At 38.2% G+C, this 21,145-nt stretch overlaps 1 protein-coding gene across 1 annotated transcript in view; it reads right to left on the minus strand.

The window, feature by feature from the left end:
• Positions 1-21,145, minus strand: part of STXBP6 (syntaxin binding protein 6) — a 120,106-nt gene that overhangs the window by 79,280 nt on the left and 19,681 nt on the right. The window contains exon 2 of the mRNA XM_040601560.1: positions 5,145-5,330. Within this exon, the coding sequence (XP_040457494.1) occupies positions 5,145-5,298 (154 nt within the window). The 5' untranslated portion in view covers positions 5,299-5,330. The remainder of the gene's footprint in view (positions 1-5,144; positions 5,331-21,145) is intronic.

The following is a 21,145-nucleotide window of genomic DNA, read 5'->3' on the forward strand; positions in this document are numbered from 1 at the left end:
AACACTATTAAAGTTGTAACCACAGGGAGAAAAAAGTTCTACACCCAGTTTTAAAGAACTTCAGCTTCACAGTCAAATCCCAAGCTTTTCAGTTGAAGGAGTAGAAAGTGGTACAGCTCAGCTGAGAGCACCATGACACATAGGAATTCAGGTTCAAAAGGAACCATCTGTTTCATTCAGTTCACTGCCACTGCAATAGATTTTTAGTCCTGAAAGGTCAACACCACATCCATATGTACAAACTGGAACACTGCCAATCCGCTATAACAAATTAAAACCCATTTTAAATATTAGAAGTTACTTTAAAAATGTAATGATAGAGTGTCAAAGAAAATAACACATACAGAACTGTGCACAAGCAAGTAGGAGAGATCACCAATGTCCTATATTTCTGAAGTGACCTTTTAAGTTTTTTTTACTTAATTCTGAATTCTAAATAAGGCTAAGAACTATTTTAAACAATTGTTTCAATTATATAAGACAATGGTGACAAAATTAAAACTTAGATCTGATCCAATAACTGTCACTAGGTCTGCTAGTGTGGAGGAGGTGAGAAATATCCACTTTCAGCTCTGAATTTCTTGTCTTATTCTCTGTGTTAAATGCTCATCTACATTTAGAAAAAAAAATAAATCCCAGTTTTTATCTTCTCTGTTCTGCCTACAGCCACCCCACCTCTGTGTTTCCCATCTGTCTACTCCTTTCTTGCTGTTCTTCAACTAAAGAACTCCCAAAAGATCTCTCTAGGTTCTGCTTGCCAGTCTGACTTGGCCCACTACTACAGTGGGCTAGAAGATGGCAGGTAACGCAGCTGCTAGGTTTCTACCAGTATGGCAAGCAGCCTTGCTACAGCTTTCTTATTTCAACCTGTCTCCAATTTCGGATGACAGGCTTCAGGTACACCTTTTTGGAGAATTAATGAGTATTTCCTTCCAACCAATTCACTATTCAGTATTTTCAAATAAAAAAAATCCAGCACATATTTCAAATACAAATTTTAAGGAAGAATCTTGCTTATTCTCCCATCTTGCTCTGTTCAATATTTGATTTTTTTCATGCTTCACTATCCCACCTCTGAGGCCTAAGGGCATTCTCCCTGCTTATCATCTCTATCCATGATTATAAAGATGCAGATAGACAACCATTATGATATAGTTTATTTTCAATTTGAAACAGAAAGGAACACATTTAACTCTGATTATAACAACTCGTGCAATTTGTCAGTTACAAACCAAGCAGTAAATAAAAGTAGCTATCACAATGCCTGCTGTTCCATTTTCTATACAGTATCCTGAACACAACTAGACAGGATATTTTATATTCCCAAATATTTATAAATCCCTTAGCAAGTCAGTTTCTATGTGTATTCTTTCAGCTGACAAATTCAGTTCTAAACAGTAAATTATCAAATTCCTTTTAGCGAAGGCCAAACTGAATTAGTCCAAGGAAACTAAGAATGCAAAAATATTCCAGTCACTATGTTTACCTAATACGTAGCTGAAGTACTGAGGCCTGAGCAACAGGCCCTGAGCCAAAGGTAACCTCTAAATAAACCTGCCAACCAAACATTATTTATATTTAGTATCTGATCATTAGCAAAATATACATGATCATTAGCGAACAATGTATGATCATCAGTGAAAGATGTGGCTTAGATAAAATATAATAATTAGTGATGATATGGTGCATCCTTCCTTGGTTACAGACAGGTGGTCAAGGCCGTGAAACCAGATACATGGCCTTGTTTGGAAACTGGTGGTCAAAACCCAGTAGATAAAGGAAACTCCCTTGGCTCCTCTCTGAGCCCTGGCCAGGCTCTGGCGAGATCTGAGATGAGAGTGAAACCAGAGGTTTCTACATTTGAATTTTTTTTATGATTTTTATTATTATTATGTGCTTGTTTATTCAACAGTATAAAAACTGGACCCTCCTGCAGCAACTCTGGAGACCTCCCCTACAAGGGGACGCCCGCGTAGGCCCTCCCAGTTGCCAGGACAGGCTCTCCAAATCCTTGCTGCAGCCGGGGCTCCCCAGCGACTGCAGATCTGGATGATGGTAAAGTATTAAGGCAATTTGTGATGTATCTTTCTTACTACAGCTGACCTTTAAGTAGTAATGATTAGGTACATTACCTTGCTTATCTGTTTTATTGCTTGAATCAGGGTATCCTAAAGCTAATCCTTTTGTATGTGCATATTGCCTTATTTTCTGTATTAATTTGAAACAAACAGTAAATTATGGTTATTTTCTTTATTAGTGTCTGTGTGCTATCTATCGACCCCATCAATCGGCAAAATAATAGCAAACCTGGGAAAAATGGGTCAAGAGTCAAAGGCTGATAAAGGTCTTTCCAAGATAGATGATGCAACAGTCAGCATTAAAGCGTACGCCACTTGAAATGGAAACTAAAATCCAGAGCTTGCCACCATTGTGTCTCACTCATTGTACCAAATCACAGAAAAATGGAAGGTCACCAAGTATATTCTGTTATCCCAAGATATAGTTCTTCTTAGACTCTTTGGGGACACTGCTAACCTGCCATCACCACATTAATTTATCCTTACTAAAGGACAACCTTTTCTTAATTTGAAACACAACTTCTTGCTGCAACTAAGACCATTACTGTTTCACAGCCCTCAGGAATAGCAAAACCCACAGTTTATCCTTGTCACAATTGTTTTTAACCACAGTGGCAGAAACAGTTGTTCCCTGCCTGCCTCTAAGTTTTGTGCCATTGATTATTCCTGACTGAATAACTAATCGCACTTGACCCTACTGAATTGCATCATTTTTCTGATCACTGTTTGGAACCCTAATATTGCCCTCAAACACAGTCAGTCAGGCAGTCTTCTCCTTAGTCACTTCATTGTCTACTGAAATTAGCAATCATACTACATATTCCATAATATAAGCTATAAATGTCTATAAAGCAACTGGTCTCAAATCCCTGCAAAACCACACTAATGGTGAGCCACACATGAGGACTTTCCAAATACAATCATGTAGATTTTCAGTGCCCTCCATACAGTAATTTTATTTAGATCCTGAATGCTTCTCTTCATCATCAGTGAGAAACTCTGCTGAAGTCAGAACATCTGTTGTTTCTTCTCTACTCATAACATGCTTTCCTGCTGCAGAAAGACATTAGATGCATCTAAGATCACTCATTCTCTTAAAATCCATGCTGTCTGCTGCACATCAACGTGGGGGAGTTGAAGGAGGGCTAAATTCCCCAGAATGGCAATTAAAATAAAATAAAATCCATCTCTTGAATTGAGTTAGCCTATAGAAGATTATAAGCACACATCACACCTCTAACCTTTCCTCATTAATACGGGTATCAAACACCTGGGTATTCCAAAACTGCATGCACAGCCCTAGAACAGGATTGCTTTTTAACATGACGACTTGGAAAAAAACAAAAAGTTGGACTGACATTTGAAAAATTTGATGGCCAAAGGAAGAAGAGTTGAGCTTTGTTTCAAAAGGTTAGTTATCTGAACATTTATTTAAGAAATGGGAGACCTAGATTCAGTTTCCTCTGCAGTCCAAGAGGATTGAAACTTACAATCCTTTCATCGCAAAAGAGTATCCCAACTACAAGTCTAGGGAACAGCCTAGGTGAACCAGTTTTTAAATCCTTCCTTGAAGCTCTGTATATCGGCAAATGACAAGCAGATGACTCTGCTGGAAATGAGTCTTCAGGTTTGTCTCACTGTCCTCAGTATGCTTGTGCATATACTCTGCAGCTTATATTTGAACATAAACTTTTGTACATATGCATGCAAATAACACTTCATTCAACAACATTCAATAAATGTGAATTTTGTGTGCAGGTGTGTGATGGCTTATACCAGTAGTAGTCACTGGGGTTTACTTCTTATGTTTTTGAAGTTTTAACAGTTTTCAGTGGAGAAAAATGTTAAGGAGTTCATGAAACACGTCTTCCATTCAGTCCAAAAATAAATGCTGTCTTCTGATTCATAAAGCATTTCTTCCTCTGACCACTTAAGTTGTACCTCCAGTAAGACGCACGGCCTCAAAAGGGAGCAACTGATAGGCCTAAAAACCTAAGTTACTAGATCTCCCCAGAATACCAAAGATACTCACACACACTCAGTTGGCAGACATAGAACAAGAAGGGATACCTGCCTTTCTAGGGAGCTACCTAGAAGAAGGGCTAGAAACCTAAAGCTGCACTGACTGCCTACCTCCGTGCAACTGAATACCACTCTAAGTCTGAAAACAGGTATAAACTACAGGCAAATGTTAAATTAAGGTAAATTTCACTACAATAACCAGAAAGTATTTAAATCATTAAAAAAACAGCCAAAAATATGTAATACCATGATTAACCACAAGTTACCCAATCAATGGGTTTCATTTTTATACTTAAACATAATAATTGGACCTTCACTTTTATTAGAAAGGGTAAAAATACAAAGCAAACTATTGTACAGCTACTACGTACCCTGTTCCTGAAATCCAGACTCTCATGAGTGCTGGTTTTCACCTTGGAGAAACTCAAATAAATTTTTTCTTAACACATTAACAACAAAAAGATAATTTCTCCGTGTTCCCTCCGACCTCTCACAAAATGTGTCTCTATACATCTTCTTCTTCAATCCAAGTATTTCCATCTTCATCCCATTTAAGGTTCAGTTCAGTTAGATGTGCAGCTTTCAGCCAGAATATTTTAAGTACCCAGCTGGTAACACACAGAGGTAAATATGGAAAGAGGAAAACATCTTTTTTTCAAACAAAAAACCCCATTTTTTTTCAAACAAAAATTTTCAGGGCATTAAAATGAAATACTATGTAAAATTCATCCTTCCAAAAAAGATCTTTACCTCAATAAGCAAGTACTGTTACCAAATATTCTATTTGTTTGTATTCTGCAGCTATGCTGTGAGAGAATACCTTGTTTTTTTCAAACAATGAAATAACCTGTTCAATTTATTACAAGGTGTAAATATTAATAGTGTTGAGTGTGTGCTTTCCTCAAGATTAAAAGATACAAGCACTATAATTCTCTGGTTACATTAGTCAGATTCAAGTCACCCAGCTCCTCATGGCTACAGATTACATCTAATCAGTTAATGATAAACCTAAACAGATAACGATGTCAAAATCGCTAATCTTACCTGACAAGCAGATGTATGTTAAATATTCACCCTGACCTCCAGTAGCTAGGAAGGGAATCTTTTTTTTTGTTCTTCTTTTCACTTGGACGGCTCCCAGCATCCTTTCATCGTGTGGGGCAAAAATTTCTTTGTTGATTGCAGATTTGGCATTCATTGTAGATCACCGATATAGCAGACTGCTGCTCTCTAAAAATAAAATCACAAATAAAAAAATATTAGAAACTCCTAAGTTATGTGAAAATCCAGTTAACATGGGCATTAGCAGCTCCAACCTTCAAAAAAAGTTTTTAATGACTCAAATAATTTAGAAGATAATTTCATGCACTTAGAGGCAGAATTTTCAAAGAATCTAAGAGTCTTCACACTGAAGTTGTTCATGCTTCTCAAATGCCCTCAGACTAGCTTAGCTTCTTTTGGGCAGAAGCTGTGCACACTAGCACTTCAGAACGATGCAAAATCTCCTCAGAGACACACCCTGTAACTTCATGCTGCATAAAAGCTTCATTAATTCCGTCTCTGGGAAGCGAAGGGAAACTCATCTGTCCTACGTAACAGGAAAAGCATTGCAAGGGCATACAGAAGGAACACTGTAGTCGTGCCGGCAGAAAACAAGTGGTGTTCACAGAAGACACAGAAAGCTTCAGACTTTGTACAACTGTTCTTGCAGAAGCACTGCTCTTCGTAACAGTACTTGCCTAAGCAGCTCCTGTACCTCTTGCAGATTACCACCTCATCCTCCCAACTCCTCTGTAACTGCTAACTGGGCAACTGCACAGGAGACAGTGTCAGAGAAACCATCTGGGTTAATGCAGACCAAACCACACCTCCCCTTTTCTGCTAAGTAATTTGCCCCAGGTCCGTTCTTCAATATGCTTCAGAATAAAACAGAACAGTCACCTTTGGGGAAATATTTGGAGAGATAAAACATATTGTAAAGAACAGGGAGGGCAAAAGAGAGAAGCTGCTTATTTAGGCATGTCCAGCAAAAGGAAGGTCGATCTGACCAGGGCTTACAGAGCAGCCTAATTAAAGAAGGGAAAGCTGAGTTACACAGGGGACATTAACAAGCTCTTTATGCAGACAGCACCACAGTTTTAGCTCCAATTAGTTCTGCACTAAAATCTGTTAATAAGTACATAGGTCCCACTGATAAAGAGACTGTCGAATGTCCTTTTTAATTGTTCAAATATGATGACACTCCAATACACATATATTAAATGCCACTTCTCCATATTATTAAGACTTTCAAGCCCACAGATCTTTTTTGAGATCCTTAGCTTTCTTAGTATGAGTAACATCATTGTCAGGTCTCATTACTGAAGCCAGAAATTCTGCCCGTATGATCATTTGATATTTGCCACAATTTAACTACTAGAAAACATATATAAATTCCAGTCAAATTAGATTATGAAGCCAAAAGTCACAGATCCATTATTTTTAGTGTGCATACTGCTAGCTAAGTAACTGTCTTAACAGTTTCAAACTCAACATTTTGTTGGCACTTATTTATAAAATTCCCTTATCTTAAAAAAAGAAAGAAAGAAAAAAAAAAAAAAAAAGAGCTGTATTCATGGAGGCGTGAGAGAGAGCACAACTTAGTCCAAATCAAATTCACCACCTACTCATTTTGGGGTGCAAACAGAAACTTTTGCCAAAATAATCTGTACTAGTATACCTCAGTTAACCAATACAGAGGTATGCAAATCCTGACAAGTTTTAGCATTAAGTCATTTTTCACGCATCTTTACAAGAATCAACTGCATTTAAAAAATGGCCCCATCAAAAGAAAAATCAAGACCAATTTCAAACAATGAACGTGCAGCACCTGAAAAGGTGTGATTTCATAAGTCCTGCTAAGTTACCTATCCTTTAACAACCAATATATCAACAGGGAAACTGACTCAAAACAATAATTTTACCTGCTAATTACTTCAAAAAGGTTGTTTTCACATTCTTTATACCACAATCTTCTCCTCTTCTGTATTAAAAATATTTTCAGTATATCTTACAACAGCATGTAAGCTATTGGTACATTACAACCACTTTTTGGTTTGACTTTATTTGCTCATTTTTAATTCAAGGCCACTGTCAATGACTATGGGTTTATTCACACAGACCTCCTCCTGACTGACTTACAGACTGGTAATTTTTGCAAAAATAACTTCAGCCCCAGACATTCACATGCAAAGAATTTTCAATAAATAGCTTATTGGAAAAACACACAAATGCTGTCAGGTAAAAATATACACAAAGTTAATCCAACTGAAAAAGCATTCTCCAGCTTGCAACAATCTGATGCTGTTAATTCTGGAACTGAGGAGCTGAATAGATGTTCTCAGAAATTTCCTTAAGATTCACACACTGAAAAATAAAGCGTGATTTCAAAGATACACTCAGTGACGTGAGCTTCCGGGATTAAGAGAGGATGTAAATTTTCCTTACCTATAGTTGACTGTAACAGAAAACGTTATTGTGTATAGCTTCAAAACTTCCATACAGTACTTCAAGACTTACTGTAAGGATATTACAAGCACTAAGTCTCACTGTACCTTGCTGCATTTGATAAAACTGCTGAACAGGAAGCAAACGAAACAAAGAGAGACACCATCCAAATCCTGATTCATAGATCTCCCAAATCCTTTTGCTTCATACGTGCACTGCAAGTTGCAGCATGAAACTAGAATGACTACCACATACACAGTAACCCAAAATAAAGACATGTATTTAATTAACATATCTCTTCATGTATACACACACCTCTCTCAATACAAGTGCTTTTATGCACAATCAACACAGAAATCCAGCTTTAAATAAAGGCTAGCTCAATACAGAAGACATAACACGGAACAATCAAATACTGGATCTATCGCTGCATACTGTTGTTTTGTGATTAAGATGGTTTTATATACATGCACCAGAAGTTGTACAGAGAGACACAGTAGACACCAAACATTGTGAATGGAACGCCCAAATAAAGCATGCACTCACTGCCTAGGAGGCTGTGACCCTTCTGTTCACAATAGTTCACAACAGCCTCAGATGCCAGAATAAAGTAATTCACCTAATGCAGCTTACTTGATGACTGCTGAATCCAACGTGGAAACTGACACTACCACAAACGCCAATTTATTTATAAAATAAAACAACTAACTGTGCCTGTGTGCAGACAGACTTCTGAGATTGAGCTGTCAGTATAGTCTAGAAAAAGTTGTTTTTCATAGGTCAAAAAATCAGCAGATTTAAATAAGCAGCCTTCACCGTATTTACTGGTGGATCTATGCAAAAGCCCTTTGCTTAAGTAAAACATTCCAGTGTTCCTCTTTTGAAAAAGCAGACATAATACAATCTTTTTGTTAGTTTTACTAAAAAGAAAATAATATGGAACACTTGCTCAAGGAACATGAATAAGTCTCAATTTTTTTCTATTCTTCCACAAACTCACCTATTCTCATTAAAAAAAAAAAAAGAAAAAAGAAAGAAAAAAAAAAGATGCTGGCTGTACATGCACAACTTCATGTAGTAATGCTTGTTCTTGGCGTACATTCCAGGACAAATTCAAACCATCAGCAGTTTCCATTCCTGGCCCATGTGGACTCACACACTCCAATGCAAACAGCTTCCTCCATGCTCAAATACAAAATGCTTTAAAAGAAGAAACTTTTACTGGAGGATCTCCGAGCACTGAGACAATGCATTACTGTTCACAACGTTTACCCTCTGAGGCAAGGCAGATTTAAATGTTTCAGCAAACGTAAGAGTCTTTAAAGAGAGCCCACATTTCCTGCCTCACATGCTTTCTTTGTTTCACATATTTAATTCCACTTAAATTATTATAATGACACTTTTGGCTGAACAAAGAAAATTCCATTTTCCTACTGCAGTTTTTCACTCTAGACATCACAGCACTATGAAAGAGGATGTGAGCATTCGCACTGTGCTCCCAGTGCCCAAGAGAAACATCCCAGGGGGAAGATTCCTGTGTGGATTAGAACCAGTGGCTGCAATGCACTATCCATTTCCATGTCCTCAAATATTTCTCTACTGCAATTCTTCTCCATGATACCTCTATAATTAAAAACAACTCCTAGGAACAGCTGACCATTCCTCCGTAAGTGTGTGAGAGGACAGCAATTAAAGGTACTTTCTAAAAAAAAAAAAAAAAAAGAAATAAAATTAAATAGGCCCAAAAACCTTAAGCTGGTGCCTTCACAGATCCCACATGTTCAAGTAACAAAAAACTTGGACCATTTTCTGGTCAGCTGGAATTGCAGACTGTTTTTGGGCAGACAACCAGCAAGCATCTAACTTATCTTTACATCCAGATGTTTTTGGAAAAAAGGAGATTTACGGTATCTTTTTTGAGGTATTAGCATATAGAAGGAACTGGGGAAACTAACTCTCAGCATGCACAATTTTAATAGTGGTAAGTTATCAAAGAGAAATGAAATAAGAGGCAAGAAAAGGAAAAGTAAGAAATGTTAAAAAAAATAAAAAAAACTTCAGTATGTTAAGTCTTGCTGTTTTCAAGGATCTTTAGCTTAATCACAACAGGGATGGGCTCACAGGACAGGCAAAGCACTGAAATGCTGCCTGCAACGTGAAATCATCTGAGCAACCAACTGCTGTTGGGCTGCACTGGTAGCTGTAAGCAAATAAAGCTACCATCCTGCCAGAGGACATGTACTTAAAGAAATCATTGCAAGACACCATTATTAAAAGCCCAGCTTCTGCTATCATGATAATTGTCTCCTATTCACTTGCTGGAAGTGTTGAGACTACATATTTGATCATTACCATTCATCAAAAATCTGGATGTGTCACCATTTCAAACAAATAGCTAGTACAGCTTTGGAGAAGCAAAAAATAATTTATAAATCCTTAAAGAACAAGTATTGGAACATACAATTCCTAAAGTTGCTTTGCAATAGATTTATTATACTAAAAGAATAACATCAAGCTCTGCAAACAAGGATTAAACCAGTAGATCAACCTTAGTTTAAAAGAACTGAGGTACAATCTTTAAAAGGCTTGAACATAACAATATGATCAGCATATAACTTCTGTCATCTTTCTATCTGCAAATCTAACTCTGCTTGATAGATTTTTATTTAAATTAGGACAATAGCAGCAGCCACTGCACAGGCCAGAAAAAATCTACTACAACCTACTAATGTGTTCACAACTTTTCAAAGTATTTACTTTCTGGGGAAAGGAGAAAAAAAAAGAAAAAAAAAATCACTTTCCAGAGTTCTTTGTAGGCAGTCACATTTCCAATTCATTTTTGTCAAATAAGCTTTCAGTGTAACTGATTCATCTCAATAAAATATTAATTATAAAATATGAAAATTATTACATTTAAAGTGCATTTGTAGAAATTTTAAATATAATCAATTTTACTTACATATGTAACTACAAAGTAAACCGTCTGCCCAGTGAAGTTGAACTAAACATAAGCAGACTTTGGAGATCTAAGTGGTTGGGTTAAACAGAGGCATAGCAAAAAGGCAGTTTGGAAGTTAAGCTCTGATAGATTGCAATGTGATTTTTGCACTAAATCAGAACCTGCTGCATATAGGAATACACACTAATATCATGCAGTGTTATTAACTGTAGTACATCCTACATAACTAACACAGTAAGTCATGGCAACTACTCTGGCAAGACATCACACAGGAACCTGATTTTGCCTCATTGGCACGAATAACCACAGATGCTCAGTAAGGACAAACTCTGCAAGTACCAAGTACTGATCACTAAAAAACCCAGATGTTAAATGGATTAATAATTCAGTGGACAGGTTGTCAGAGAAGTAAGATATTAGTACAGTATTACCTGAAGGTATTTTAAAGAAAAAAGAAAACCAAAAACCAACCCAAACCAAACCTGTTTCAGCTAGCACATAGTACTCTTGCCACTGGCTTACTCCAACTAGGATATCTCAGTATGCTTTTAAAATCATGTTTTCCAAATCCTCACAGTTCCATTTCCATTCCTCCTCATGTAACTGCTATTGCTACAAACTGCAAATTTCTGCGTATTACAGTCATCTATTAAATGGAATATCCCAAAAGAGAAGGAGGGAACAGAGTTGGGTGTCTCAGGCTAAGTATTTTGCATTTTCTGAACTGTAACCGGCAACAACCACATCTGGGAAGAAAAAAAAAAAAAAAAAGAAAAAAAGTAAGGAAGGAAATTATAATTATTTTCCTTTTTATTACTTTAATACTAGGAAAGAGTACAAAAGCAGAGTAATAAAATGGGATAAGACATAACAATAAGGTATTAAAGCATTCTATATTTCATCCATCAAAGATGAATGAACTTTCCCTAGTAAGTATAAATATTTTATTCAATCACTCCAAATTCATGAGCAAAATAAGTTACTGGCAAAACGCATAATTCTTTTAAGAATGGAATATATCAGGTTCTTGGGATATCAGAATTTCTGTAGGGGCAGAAAGACCTCTGTGAAGTATTACACCAACAGTTTACTTGAGGGAAAACAAGAACTGTGTAAAAGTAGTAAACCATCTGTTGGCAGTGTCCTGATATTTTCTAGCAGTTAAATAATTTTCTTTCTGGCAAAAAACACAAGCTCAACACGTTTCTGACACGCTGCATACTTCTTTCCAGGAATCCTCCAACAGTTACAAGCGTCATCCACTTCAAAATGGGTGAGCCCAGTAAAGCTTGTAAAACTGTGAAGTCTTACAAACTGAAGTAATTACAAAAAACTGGTCTGCTCGTGTTTTGTTCAAAGGGTGTTAACCTCAAGAATTATTAAAAATGCTATCCATGGCTTTAATCCCCCTGCTTTGATTGATTGCTTAGCTCTGCAATCGTGATAGAATTCAGGAAAAGAAAGAAAGAAAAAACAAACAACAAACCAAAAACCCCAACACTGCAAAGAGAACTTGCATGTTTGAGAACTTTTTTTTTTTTTTTAAATGAATGTTTTGTTGTTTAGTCTCACAGAAATGTGAGAAAAGCCAGAAGGGAAACTACTGGCTTCTTCCTCTCCCTTGATGTTTTCATAGTAATTTGCAATCAGTGATCAGTGGTAGAAGTATTCTATTTTAGCAACCAGAAAATTTCCATTAAACATGGAGCTGGTGGGGAGAAATTATTTTGTCAAGTAATAGCCTGTTGGGAACGAGATATTCTTCTTTTAAAGTAAAAAACAAAACAAAGATGACAACTGCTTCCCCTTCTGCACTGCTTTCAGGGTCCAAGTACTGAATTCTTGAGGATGTGAAAGCTCTCATCAGGTTTATGAATCCGGACAAAACAGTAATTTTTAGATTCAGACCTCTTACAGATAAGTATGGTATTAATGATTGTATGGGATACTTGTAGAACACACAGTAACATTTTACAGTTCTACAATGAATTCTGAGATCAAGAGTGTGAGTGAGTGATGAAAGAAGGGAACCTAGATAGCTAAAACAAAATCATCCTTCTCTAGTTCTTTCTATTACGTGTTTTCACATTTTCACAAAAGAGAAATAGTGGAACACCCATCTCTTAATATTTTCACTTTCAACTGTTACTTATGTTTTGCATGCCTGAACTGAAATGATATAACATGGAGATTTGAGAAGTTGGGCCAAATAGTGACATCTGAACTTGTGTAAGAAGCATCCAATCCAAGGAGGCGCAGCAGGACAGGACGATGCAACACAAAACCTCTGCAACATTCATTTCATAAATTTAGGGGTAATTCTATGCTTCTTGCACACATAACTTACATTTATAACCCTTAGGCATCTATCCTTTTCATATGTCAAAGTAGGAGGGCTTTTTTAAAAAAAAACCAAAAAACAACAAAACATCCAGTGTACATTAGACTGCCAGACGATACCAGCTCAAATCAATGTATCAGAAATCCTTCCAATCTTAATCTCAACCACAACTTTACTGTTAATAGTTTATGTTGTCTCTAAATAGTGGGCACAGCCAAAGAACCTGAAATAACATTGTCTCTCAATATATCTTCACAGGCTTACACAGAGACAATTACAGCACCAAAAGTACACCAAATTTAGAAATACACATTTTCAAATGAACTAAGAATTTCAATGTCCCCCAAGAAAACTCTGTAAGTATACCTTACATTAGACCAAGTGATCTCTTCGCTATAGGCTTTTCAGTCCATATATTCTGTGGACATAGAAGAACAATACAAGCCAAAAGACTTATAAAGGTATCAGTAGCATTATCTCCTGACCCGTAACTCCCGAAAACCACCCACCTACAAAATAAGCTACATTAAAAGGAAAAGATTAATTTAATAATATTAATGGTCCACATCAAACTTCACTTTACCTTTTACTTTACTTTTTATTTCTTAGTCAGTACGTAAATAAACATGACTTCAGAACCTGATGCTTGTCCATTCATTAGACTAAACCAATATAACAATTTACTTCAAACATATTCATTTCATAGTGGCTAGTAAGATTTAGAAAGAAGCTTGAGAACTTACACAGGTGGCCTAAATTCACAATACACATTTACAATTTCTACCACCTAAGGATATGCTTGCATGTTTAAGGTGATCTATAATACATATAATGACAGAAGAGTTTATCTAATGACTTGTCAAGACAACATACTCAAGAACTTTTAATCAAATGACATTAAGGCTCATTTTCTGTGCCTGGTTCGTATAAATCAGAAAAGTACTTTGGCAACATTAAATGCATAATAAAGAAAAACCTCACTACATCTGCTTTAGATTTGCAATCTAGACAGTAACCAGCAGTTACCCTGCTCACAGAAGAAAAGATACAGGTGAAACAAATGTATGTTTGTCAAAACAGTATGGGTACAATCAAGAAACTTACAGAAGCAAGCAGACCCAGCTTCCAGTGAAGGGAGACACTGAGAACATTCGTTGAAATACCAGTAAAAATTTAAGCAAGTACATTAACTCCAAGTGCAAGAGGCCCTTGATTTAGAAGCTCTTCGCAGGTGGCATAGTTATAAAATATTTTGCCACAAGAGACATTAAGTTCTTCACGTTCCAGATGAAAAGATCAAACTTGTTTCTTCAACCCCTATAACATCTCCTAGCAGGACAGCAGACAGAACCCAGAGTCTACCAGAAGAAGAAATAAACTGAGTATGACCTATAAAAAAGGGGAGGGGCAAAGCACTATGATGACATCAGAAGAAGAATAAATAAACTGCAGTGGGAATATGTAGCTCCTCATTTTGTTGACCTACCACGGCTCTCCCCTCACACGCCGAGGAAGTCATTTCATCACAAAAGGCAGATTGGTCAAGCATGATTTACCATCTTCACTCTTCCTAACTCACCTTCTTGTCCTTCATGTGCCTGGAAACAGCTTCCACTGACAAAACACAAGACCTGCTATGACTTCCAACAACAAAAAGGAGGCAGAGGGGGAATACAGGGCAGGTGTTCTATCTTTCACATCATTTCATTGCCTTCACACCATTTCTCAGCTGTGATCCTCTGCATGCTCTTCCAGCACCTCACTGGTGACTTAGGTTCTTTACATGCTGATGTTTGACTGCTGTACCAAGCACAGATTGTGGGCAGAGACACTCAGCCCAAACAACGGAAAAAGGGTGGTAAACATACCAGTTAAGAATGCTGGATCTTTAAAACTTACCCAGTGGAGATGAGCAAGATCAGAACTACTTGCTGCAGCCCTGCAGATATGGTCAAATACATACATAGGAGGTAAGCATAACACACTTTTGTCTGCACTTTTTTAATTGCATTTTAAAATGAGAAGACTTTCCACAAAACACTTCTGGGACTCTACTTCTGTCAGACACTGATACAGTATGTTGCAATTCCTGCAATTGGCATTTATCCTCAGAGTTTATTCTGTGAGAAAGAGGTGAAACAGGTAATGGTGGTGACAGCTCAGGGAGTAAGTCTCTGTACAGTTATTACATTTTTTTATTTTTCCATAAATAGTAATGTGCCATTTCCATGCAACAGTGGCTGCAAAGTAAAGAACTTCACTGAGGGTTATCCCCATTCAGTGACTTCTCAGTGAAAAAGTAAACCCACTGCTTCAAGGCTACTGACTTCAAATGGTTTCTACCCCAAAGTGTCTCTTTCAGGGATAAAAGAGAGGTGTCCCCACCTCCTTGCTTTCCATCCAAGAATAGGAGTCTCTTTTTTTCGTCTCCTTCTAACTGACCCCTGGGATAAGACAATGTGAAGAGGTACAAATGCGATCATACATGTTTAAGAGTCAGGAAAAGACGACGACTCCTAAGGACTTGAGCAAAACACACCAGTTGCAAAAGATCACAGCCCAGCCAGGAACAACAGATGCTTCATTCTCCTGTAGCAACAGATACGAAACAAGGTTGTGGAACAAAGGCGGCACCATCCTTGACTGGGTTTCAGATATCTGAAAGGATACGTGGCAAAAAGCTGTTGCCTCTCCAACAATGAAGTTAACTTACAAAATGTCAAACCTCGACTTTCAGAGCCTAAGAATTATGTTAGTTTTTAAAACCGCAGTGTCCAAATATAAACAAGCTATTGCTTCAGGAACTAAATTGCTTGTTTCTTTTACTGAAGAATCCTAGGTGCTAGTGCAGGCCAGGCCTCCACTCAGAAGCACTGAAGGTGCTCCACAAAGGTCATGTTATGGAGTGCAGTTTGGGTGTGGAGAAGTCACTACAGCTATCACAGGATCTGGCTAGACAAGGGGCTGACTCAAACATGTGTGGGACAGGAGGTCAGAGAATGTCTGAAGAGAGATGTATGAGAGGAGGATGGAGAATGTCTGACCTGGCAGGAGATGAGAGAACAGCTGGGTATTGTGAAGGAAAGTAAGGAAGATAAACATGGTTATCTAGTAGCAAAAAGGTGTCTGCACGCTTGTAGTGATACATAGCTATGTAGCTGCATGAATGGTTTCTGCCCTGAGCCCGGTGGTACATACAGCTGGAATTTGTATCCGGGCTCAGAGATATAAATACCAGCTTCTCTGTACAATGACGTGTCTCTGGTTGAACCACAGCCCAAGTCTGTGCCTTTGTACGCCACAGACATGGGAAGTGGTTCAGTGGTAAGACATTGGTGCCCTAATGGTCTTGCCAAGTGCAAAAGTAATTTCTTCATGCTTTAAGAGTCTTAGGATAAACCTTCTTCCTCAATTTATGTGCAGCTCTAAGTCATATTAACATAAATAAGAGAAACTCTGAAAATTAGAACTCCCACAGAAAAGCAGACCCTAAAGAGGAAATAAAGACCATGGGAGGCCCTGTGACTAATAGTTGGAATATAGGATCCCACTGCTTAATGAGATTGCCAGTTAGAGAGTATGAATGTGGGAATATATGCAAGAAACCCAGAGATCGGGCCGCTGACCACCATGGTAACAAAAGACCTCAGGAAGTGTGTGGGATCCAGCAGCTGAGGTATAAAACAAATTAAGGTTCTTTTAAGGGACTGAAACTGTATCAAGTTTCCATATAAATCAAATATTTCTATTAAGTGTCAGAAAGGAAAGCTCAAGTGGAAGATGATGATGCTAACCCAACCGCATACATTTCTGCCAGCAAAATAGTTACTGTTCTCACCTTGTGAGCTACAGCACCAAATCTGGAGAATATGGTTACACGATATCCTTGCTAGACAGTATTTCAAAACCTACTACATCTACAGTAGTTAGAAAGAATGAAGTATTGAAAGTCATCTCAATTTCTTCTAAGAAAGTCCTAACTCAACTAAAACTCACAAATAAAACCTCAGAAAAAAAGCAAGTGCAGAAGAGAACAGCTTAATTTTCAACAACCATTTTCCATCTACTAGTGCCAAAATACTGCTTTTCAAGTAGCTTGTGTTTAAAATCTGATTTTCTTTGAAACGTTTCTGTGCTACTTTTTGCCAGCCACTCAGAGTTTTTCCCTCAATGACAGTATTTACTCATAAATAAATTTGGGCCAAAACTGAACTGGCAACAACATGCTGTTCCTCACCACTCTTGCCATATGCTTCATTCCCTCTCAATGCACTTCATTACTTCTAAAAGTATAGAAAATTTTCTCCAAGTCCCTTAAACCCATTTAATGGGGAAGAAAAGGAAACTGCTCTCCTAGAAGAGAGCAAAAGGCCATGTGCAAGCCTAAAACAGAAGGTAAGTTTTCATGACTTTACAACATAATTTTTCTTTTCGGAAAACACAGTGAAAACCCTTAAGAATTCTGGTGATCTCATTGCGCTGAGACCAGCACAGTTCCCAAACCCATGACTCATTCCGATACCAGCAAAAAAATTGCTGGGGAGACAGATGTTTTGTTTATGACTACTTAATTCCTTCAGCATGTCTTGCTCAAAAAATGGCAGACTTCACTTTGTATCCAGCAGATAAAGCATGACAGTCATACTCCTGCCTTACTCTTTTCTAAATACTATCGTGATAAAACTGAAACAGCAGTGGATGCTGCTGACACTTGAACAACTTATTTAGGAAAACAAAAACACTGTCTTGCCAATAAAGATTTAACTTCCCAGTTATAATCTGTAAAAATGTATAACCTCTAAATATTCAGGTTTCTGGCTTTAAAGTTTACTTCCATGGGTCTTATGCAGAGAAAAAAAATATATTACTATTTGTTTTCTGTAACATAAAAGTAAACCAAGGCCCAAGTACAGTTTATTAACAGATAATGAAATTGAAATAAATAACTTTCAGCATTGTTTAGTTTGACATCAAACCTCAGAACAATTAAGCATTTTCATTCACATAGTTTTGTTAGTTAACTGTTTTTTTGAAGTCTGTCTCACTACACGCTTGAGTGACATCAGTGGAGTTACAGTAACTTAAGAGAAGTAACCGGTACATGATGCTTGCCTCTTCCCTTTGTATTCATTTTCATCTACCCCTAAAACACACAGAATCCCAGTATCAAACAGTTCAACAGATACGTTTATTATGATGCACACTTGTGTTCTCTCCCACCCTGTGTCATCTCTGTATCCTCCTTTGCACATGGCTCATTGTTTTCTAACATAGTACTTCCTTCTTCCTATCCGGTTTCTTTTGCAATGCTGTTCTTAAGGTGTATCTAATTTGCATCCCAGTGAGGAAAACCAGCACTTCAAAACGTTAATGGAAGCTACATACCCAAACCTTAGTAAAATCCATGGAACGGGAAACCTTGTCCAAACACACTGTCAGAAACTCCTTACTTCAAATTATTTTATTTATGCTCAAATATACTACATTTCTCTTGCATTTAAGGGGATCTCTGGTGTTTATGCAATACTGCAGAAGAAATATCTTTCTCACAGCATTCATGTCAAATACAAGAAGAGACATGCACCCATGCAGCTGAAATGTTAACAATCTGGAAAAAAAAAACCCTATGGCAATTAACCAACAAATGTACACCTTTACTCACCTGAGCTACAGATGTAGCCCAGACTAAGACTAATAACTCTCAAAAACAGATGTAACTTGAGCTGGTGATGCAAGAGTTTAGCACTACTGTACGATGAATATAATTAGTTCCTTAGTACATTGTCTGCTTGTTTTGATATGAAAAATAAAAAACCCCACACCCATAATCACCACCTCCCTACCATCCTTGTTATGTACTTTCACAACAAAGCAATCAACATGCAACTGTTAAATTCAGGTCTATTAAGGGCATCGTCAGCTATCTGACAAAGATAGAAAGTACAGTTATAACAAGTTCAACCCACCAACACATCCCCTAGCTGGTTACTGCCTGATAACTAAAGAACCGCTAGGTTTAGAGAAGTGACTCTGTCCCATTCCCATTGCATTCTTCCCAGTAGGTTTGAGATTAATCTGGTTTCAGAGCAATGAAAAGCAGTATTAGAATTATCCCCCCTTTTTGTCTACCTTAAATAATGTAAATCACCAAGCAAAATTCTCCCAAATGGAACAGGTGGCTCTGGTATATCAGTGAAAATACTCTCACAAAACCATTTGCTTTAATTAGCGCCCATAACAATATATATAAGAAAAATAAACAAAATTAGTAGTGCTATATATTATCTACACCCAACAGCAAAAAACAGGTCTTATTATGCCACAAAGTAAAATTAGCATGGAAAAAACTCTCAGACTTTTTGTTCTTGCTGTAAACCATATGATCTTTGGCACATCAATTAGATGAACAACGTTCTTCACATACTAATTCTTACTTAACATAAAGGAAAAAGAAAATACATGAATGGAGATGGGAATAGTGGAAGGAATCATCTCTTCTCAGCCACGGTTTAAATGCAGACTACAATTCTGCAAGAAGACATCTGCAAACAAGCAATGACAAGCTATTATTTTCATAATATTCAATCTGACCAAAAAAGAAAATTGTATGTTTAAAGTATCAGCAGGGTTACAGGAATAGAAATATTAAAATTGTACAGCACCTCTCGCTGTAACAGAGAACAAATTTACAAGAAGCATTTCAAAGAAATAGATAGTCAAGTTTTTTAAAAGCTACAGTTTATGGTGTCAAAAAAGCTTGCAAATATTCATGATCTTTTTGCGCTAGAAAATATCCTCAGTCCAGCCTTCTCCACACCGGACAACCACCACTGCTTCTGCTATGTTTTACTCTTTTGTTGCTAAAAATCCTCATATTGAAACAGACACTTTAAGCAATTATATTGGGTATTTTAATTTTGCAGCTAAAGCCTTGCACAGGTTTTCCCAGGACCCTGACAGGCCTTACTGGCCCTGCCTCGTACCCCTAGGCCTCCCCCCACCCTGCCCATGGCCCAGGACCCCATGTCAGCCCCCGGGGCCATCAGCCTCAGTAGGGCCAGTCTCCAGCCCCCCACAGACCTGCCCTGCGCCACCAGGGACCCTCACGGAGCCAGGCCCACCTGTGGGCCCACAGCCCAGCCTGGCCTCAGCCTGTTCCTACAGCCCTGCCTGGCCATGGTTCCCCTCAGCAGGCCAGGTCCTCTCCTCCACCTGCCCATGAGCTGATGGCCTGGCCCGGCCTCGCCTCATCCCCAGGGACGTGCCCAATGCCCTGGGCTGGGGCTGCCCCCCGGCCATGGCTGCAAGCCCCAGTGGAGCCCCCACCGCTCCCAATGCCCCAGCCACAGGCAGCCACCAGCCAACAGGGCACCAGGGAAGGTTTAACCAACTCAAGAAACAAGAGTGACTCAGAACCACCAGCGGCTGTTTCCACAAAGAACATCAACAGCCTGAGTAAACATACTAAGCAGCCAGCAGGATCCAAAGCCTGTACCGACTCAAGTTTTTTGCTATCACACAGTTATTCCAAGTCTCATTGTGACAGGGAAAGGGAAGAACAAAGGAATCGAGCAAAGGAAGTTGATTTCTACTTGCTTTCTTAAGGTTTGAAATAAACGGACTGCAGATCACAAAACACACTGCTGTGGAAGCTACCAGTGAAGGACAGCCAACCTGCAAGAGCAAAGAAGCAAAAGGATGGAAACAGTCAGGAACACGGAACGGTTGCTTGCACAGAGTAACATCTCCAATTAAGCAGCAGTAGCCAGCCTGAACTCTGCCTGTATCAAAGCAAAAGTAATTATGTAACAGCCTGCCCAGCACAGCAGTGGGAAGGAAGACAGAACACATCTAAAAGCTGTACCACTGAATCAAAAACTTTGTGCTTATTTGTGGTTAGCAAAGGCAGCAAGTACTTCAGAGCTGCAGATGGAGATCTTCAGATGGAGAGCTGTGAAACTTCTGCAAAATGACAGCAGCAGCCTGATTTGACTTCGACCTAGAAAGGTTGCACCATGTTCCTTAGTCACCATGCTCCTGCAGGCAAGCCTCAGTGCACAGAGCCAAAGTGAGTAATGACATTCTTAGAAGCCCCAGCATCGCAAGAACATACTAAGTCCTTCTGACAAACCCTGAGCTGAGATTTAGTGGGAAAGAAAAATGGTATGCGCAATTCTAGTCTAACACAAACCAATTTTTAATGTGGTCTGTGACATTGGCAAGAAATCCAAATTAGATAGGAGGCAAAGGCCCTTGGCA

This window comes from Falco naumanni, chromosome 7 (genome assembly GCF_017639655.2).
Source record: "Falco naumanni isolate bFalNau1 chromosome 7, bFalNau1.pat, whole genome shotgun sequence".
In the NCBI taxonomy this organism is placed as follows: Eukaryota; Metazoa; Chordata; class Aves; order Falconiformes; family Falconidae; genus Falco; species Falco naumanni.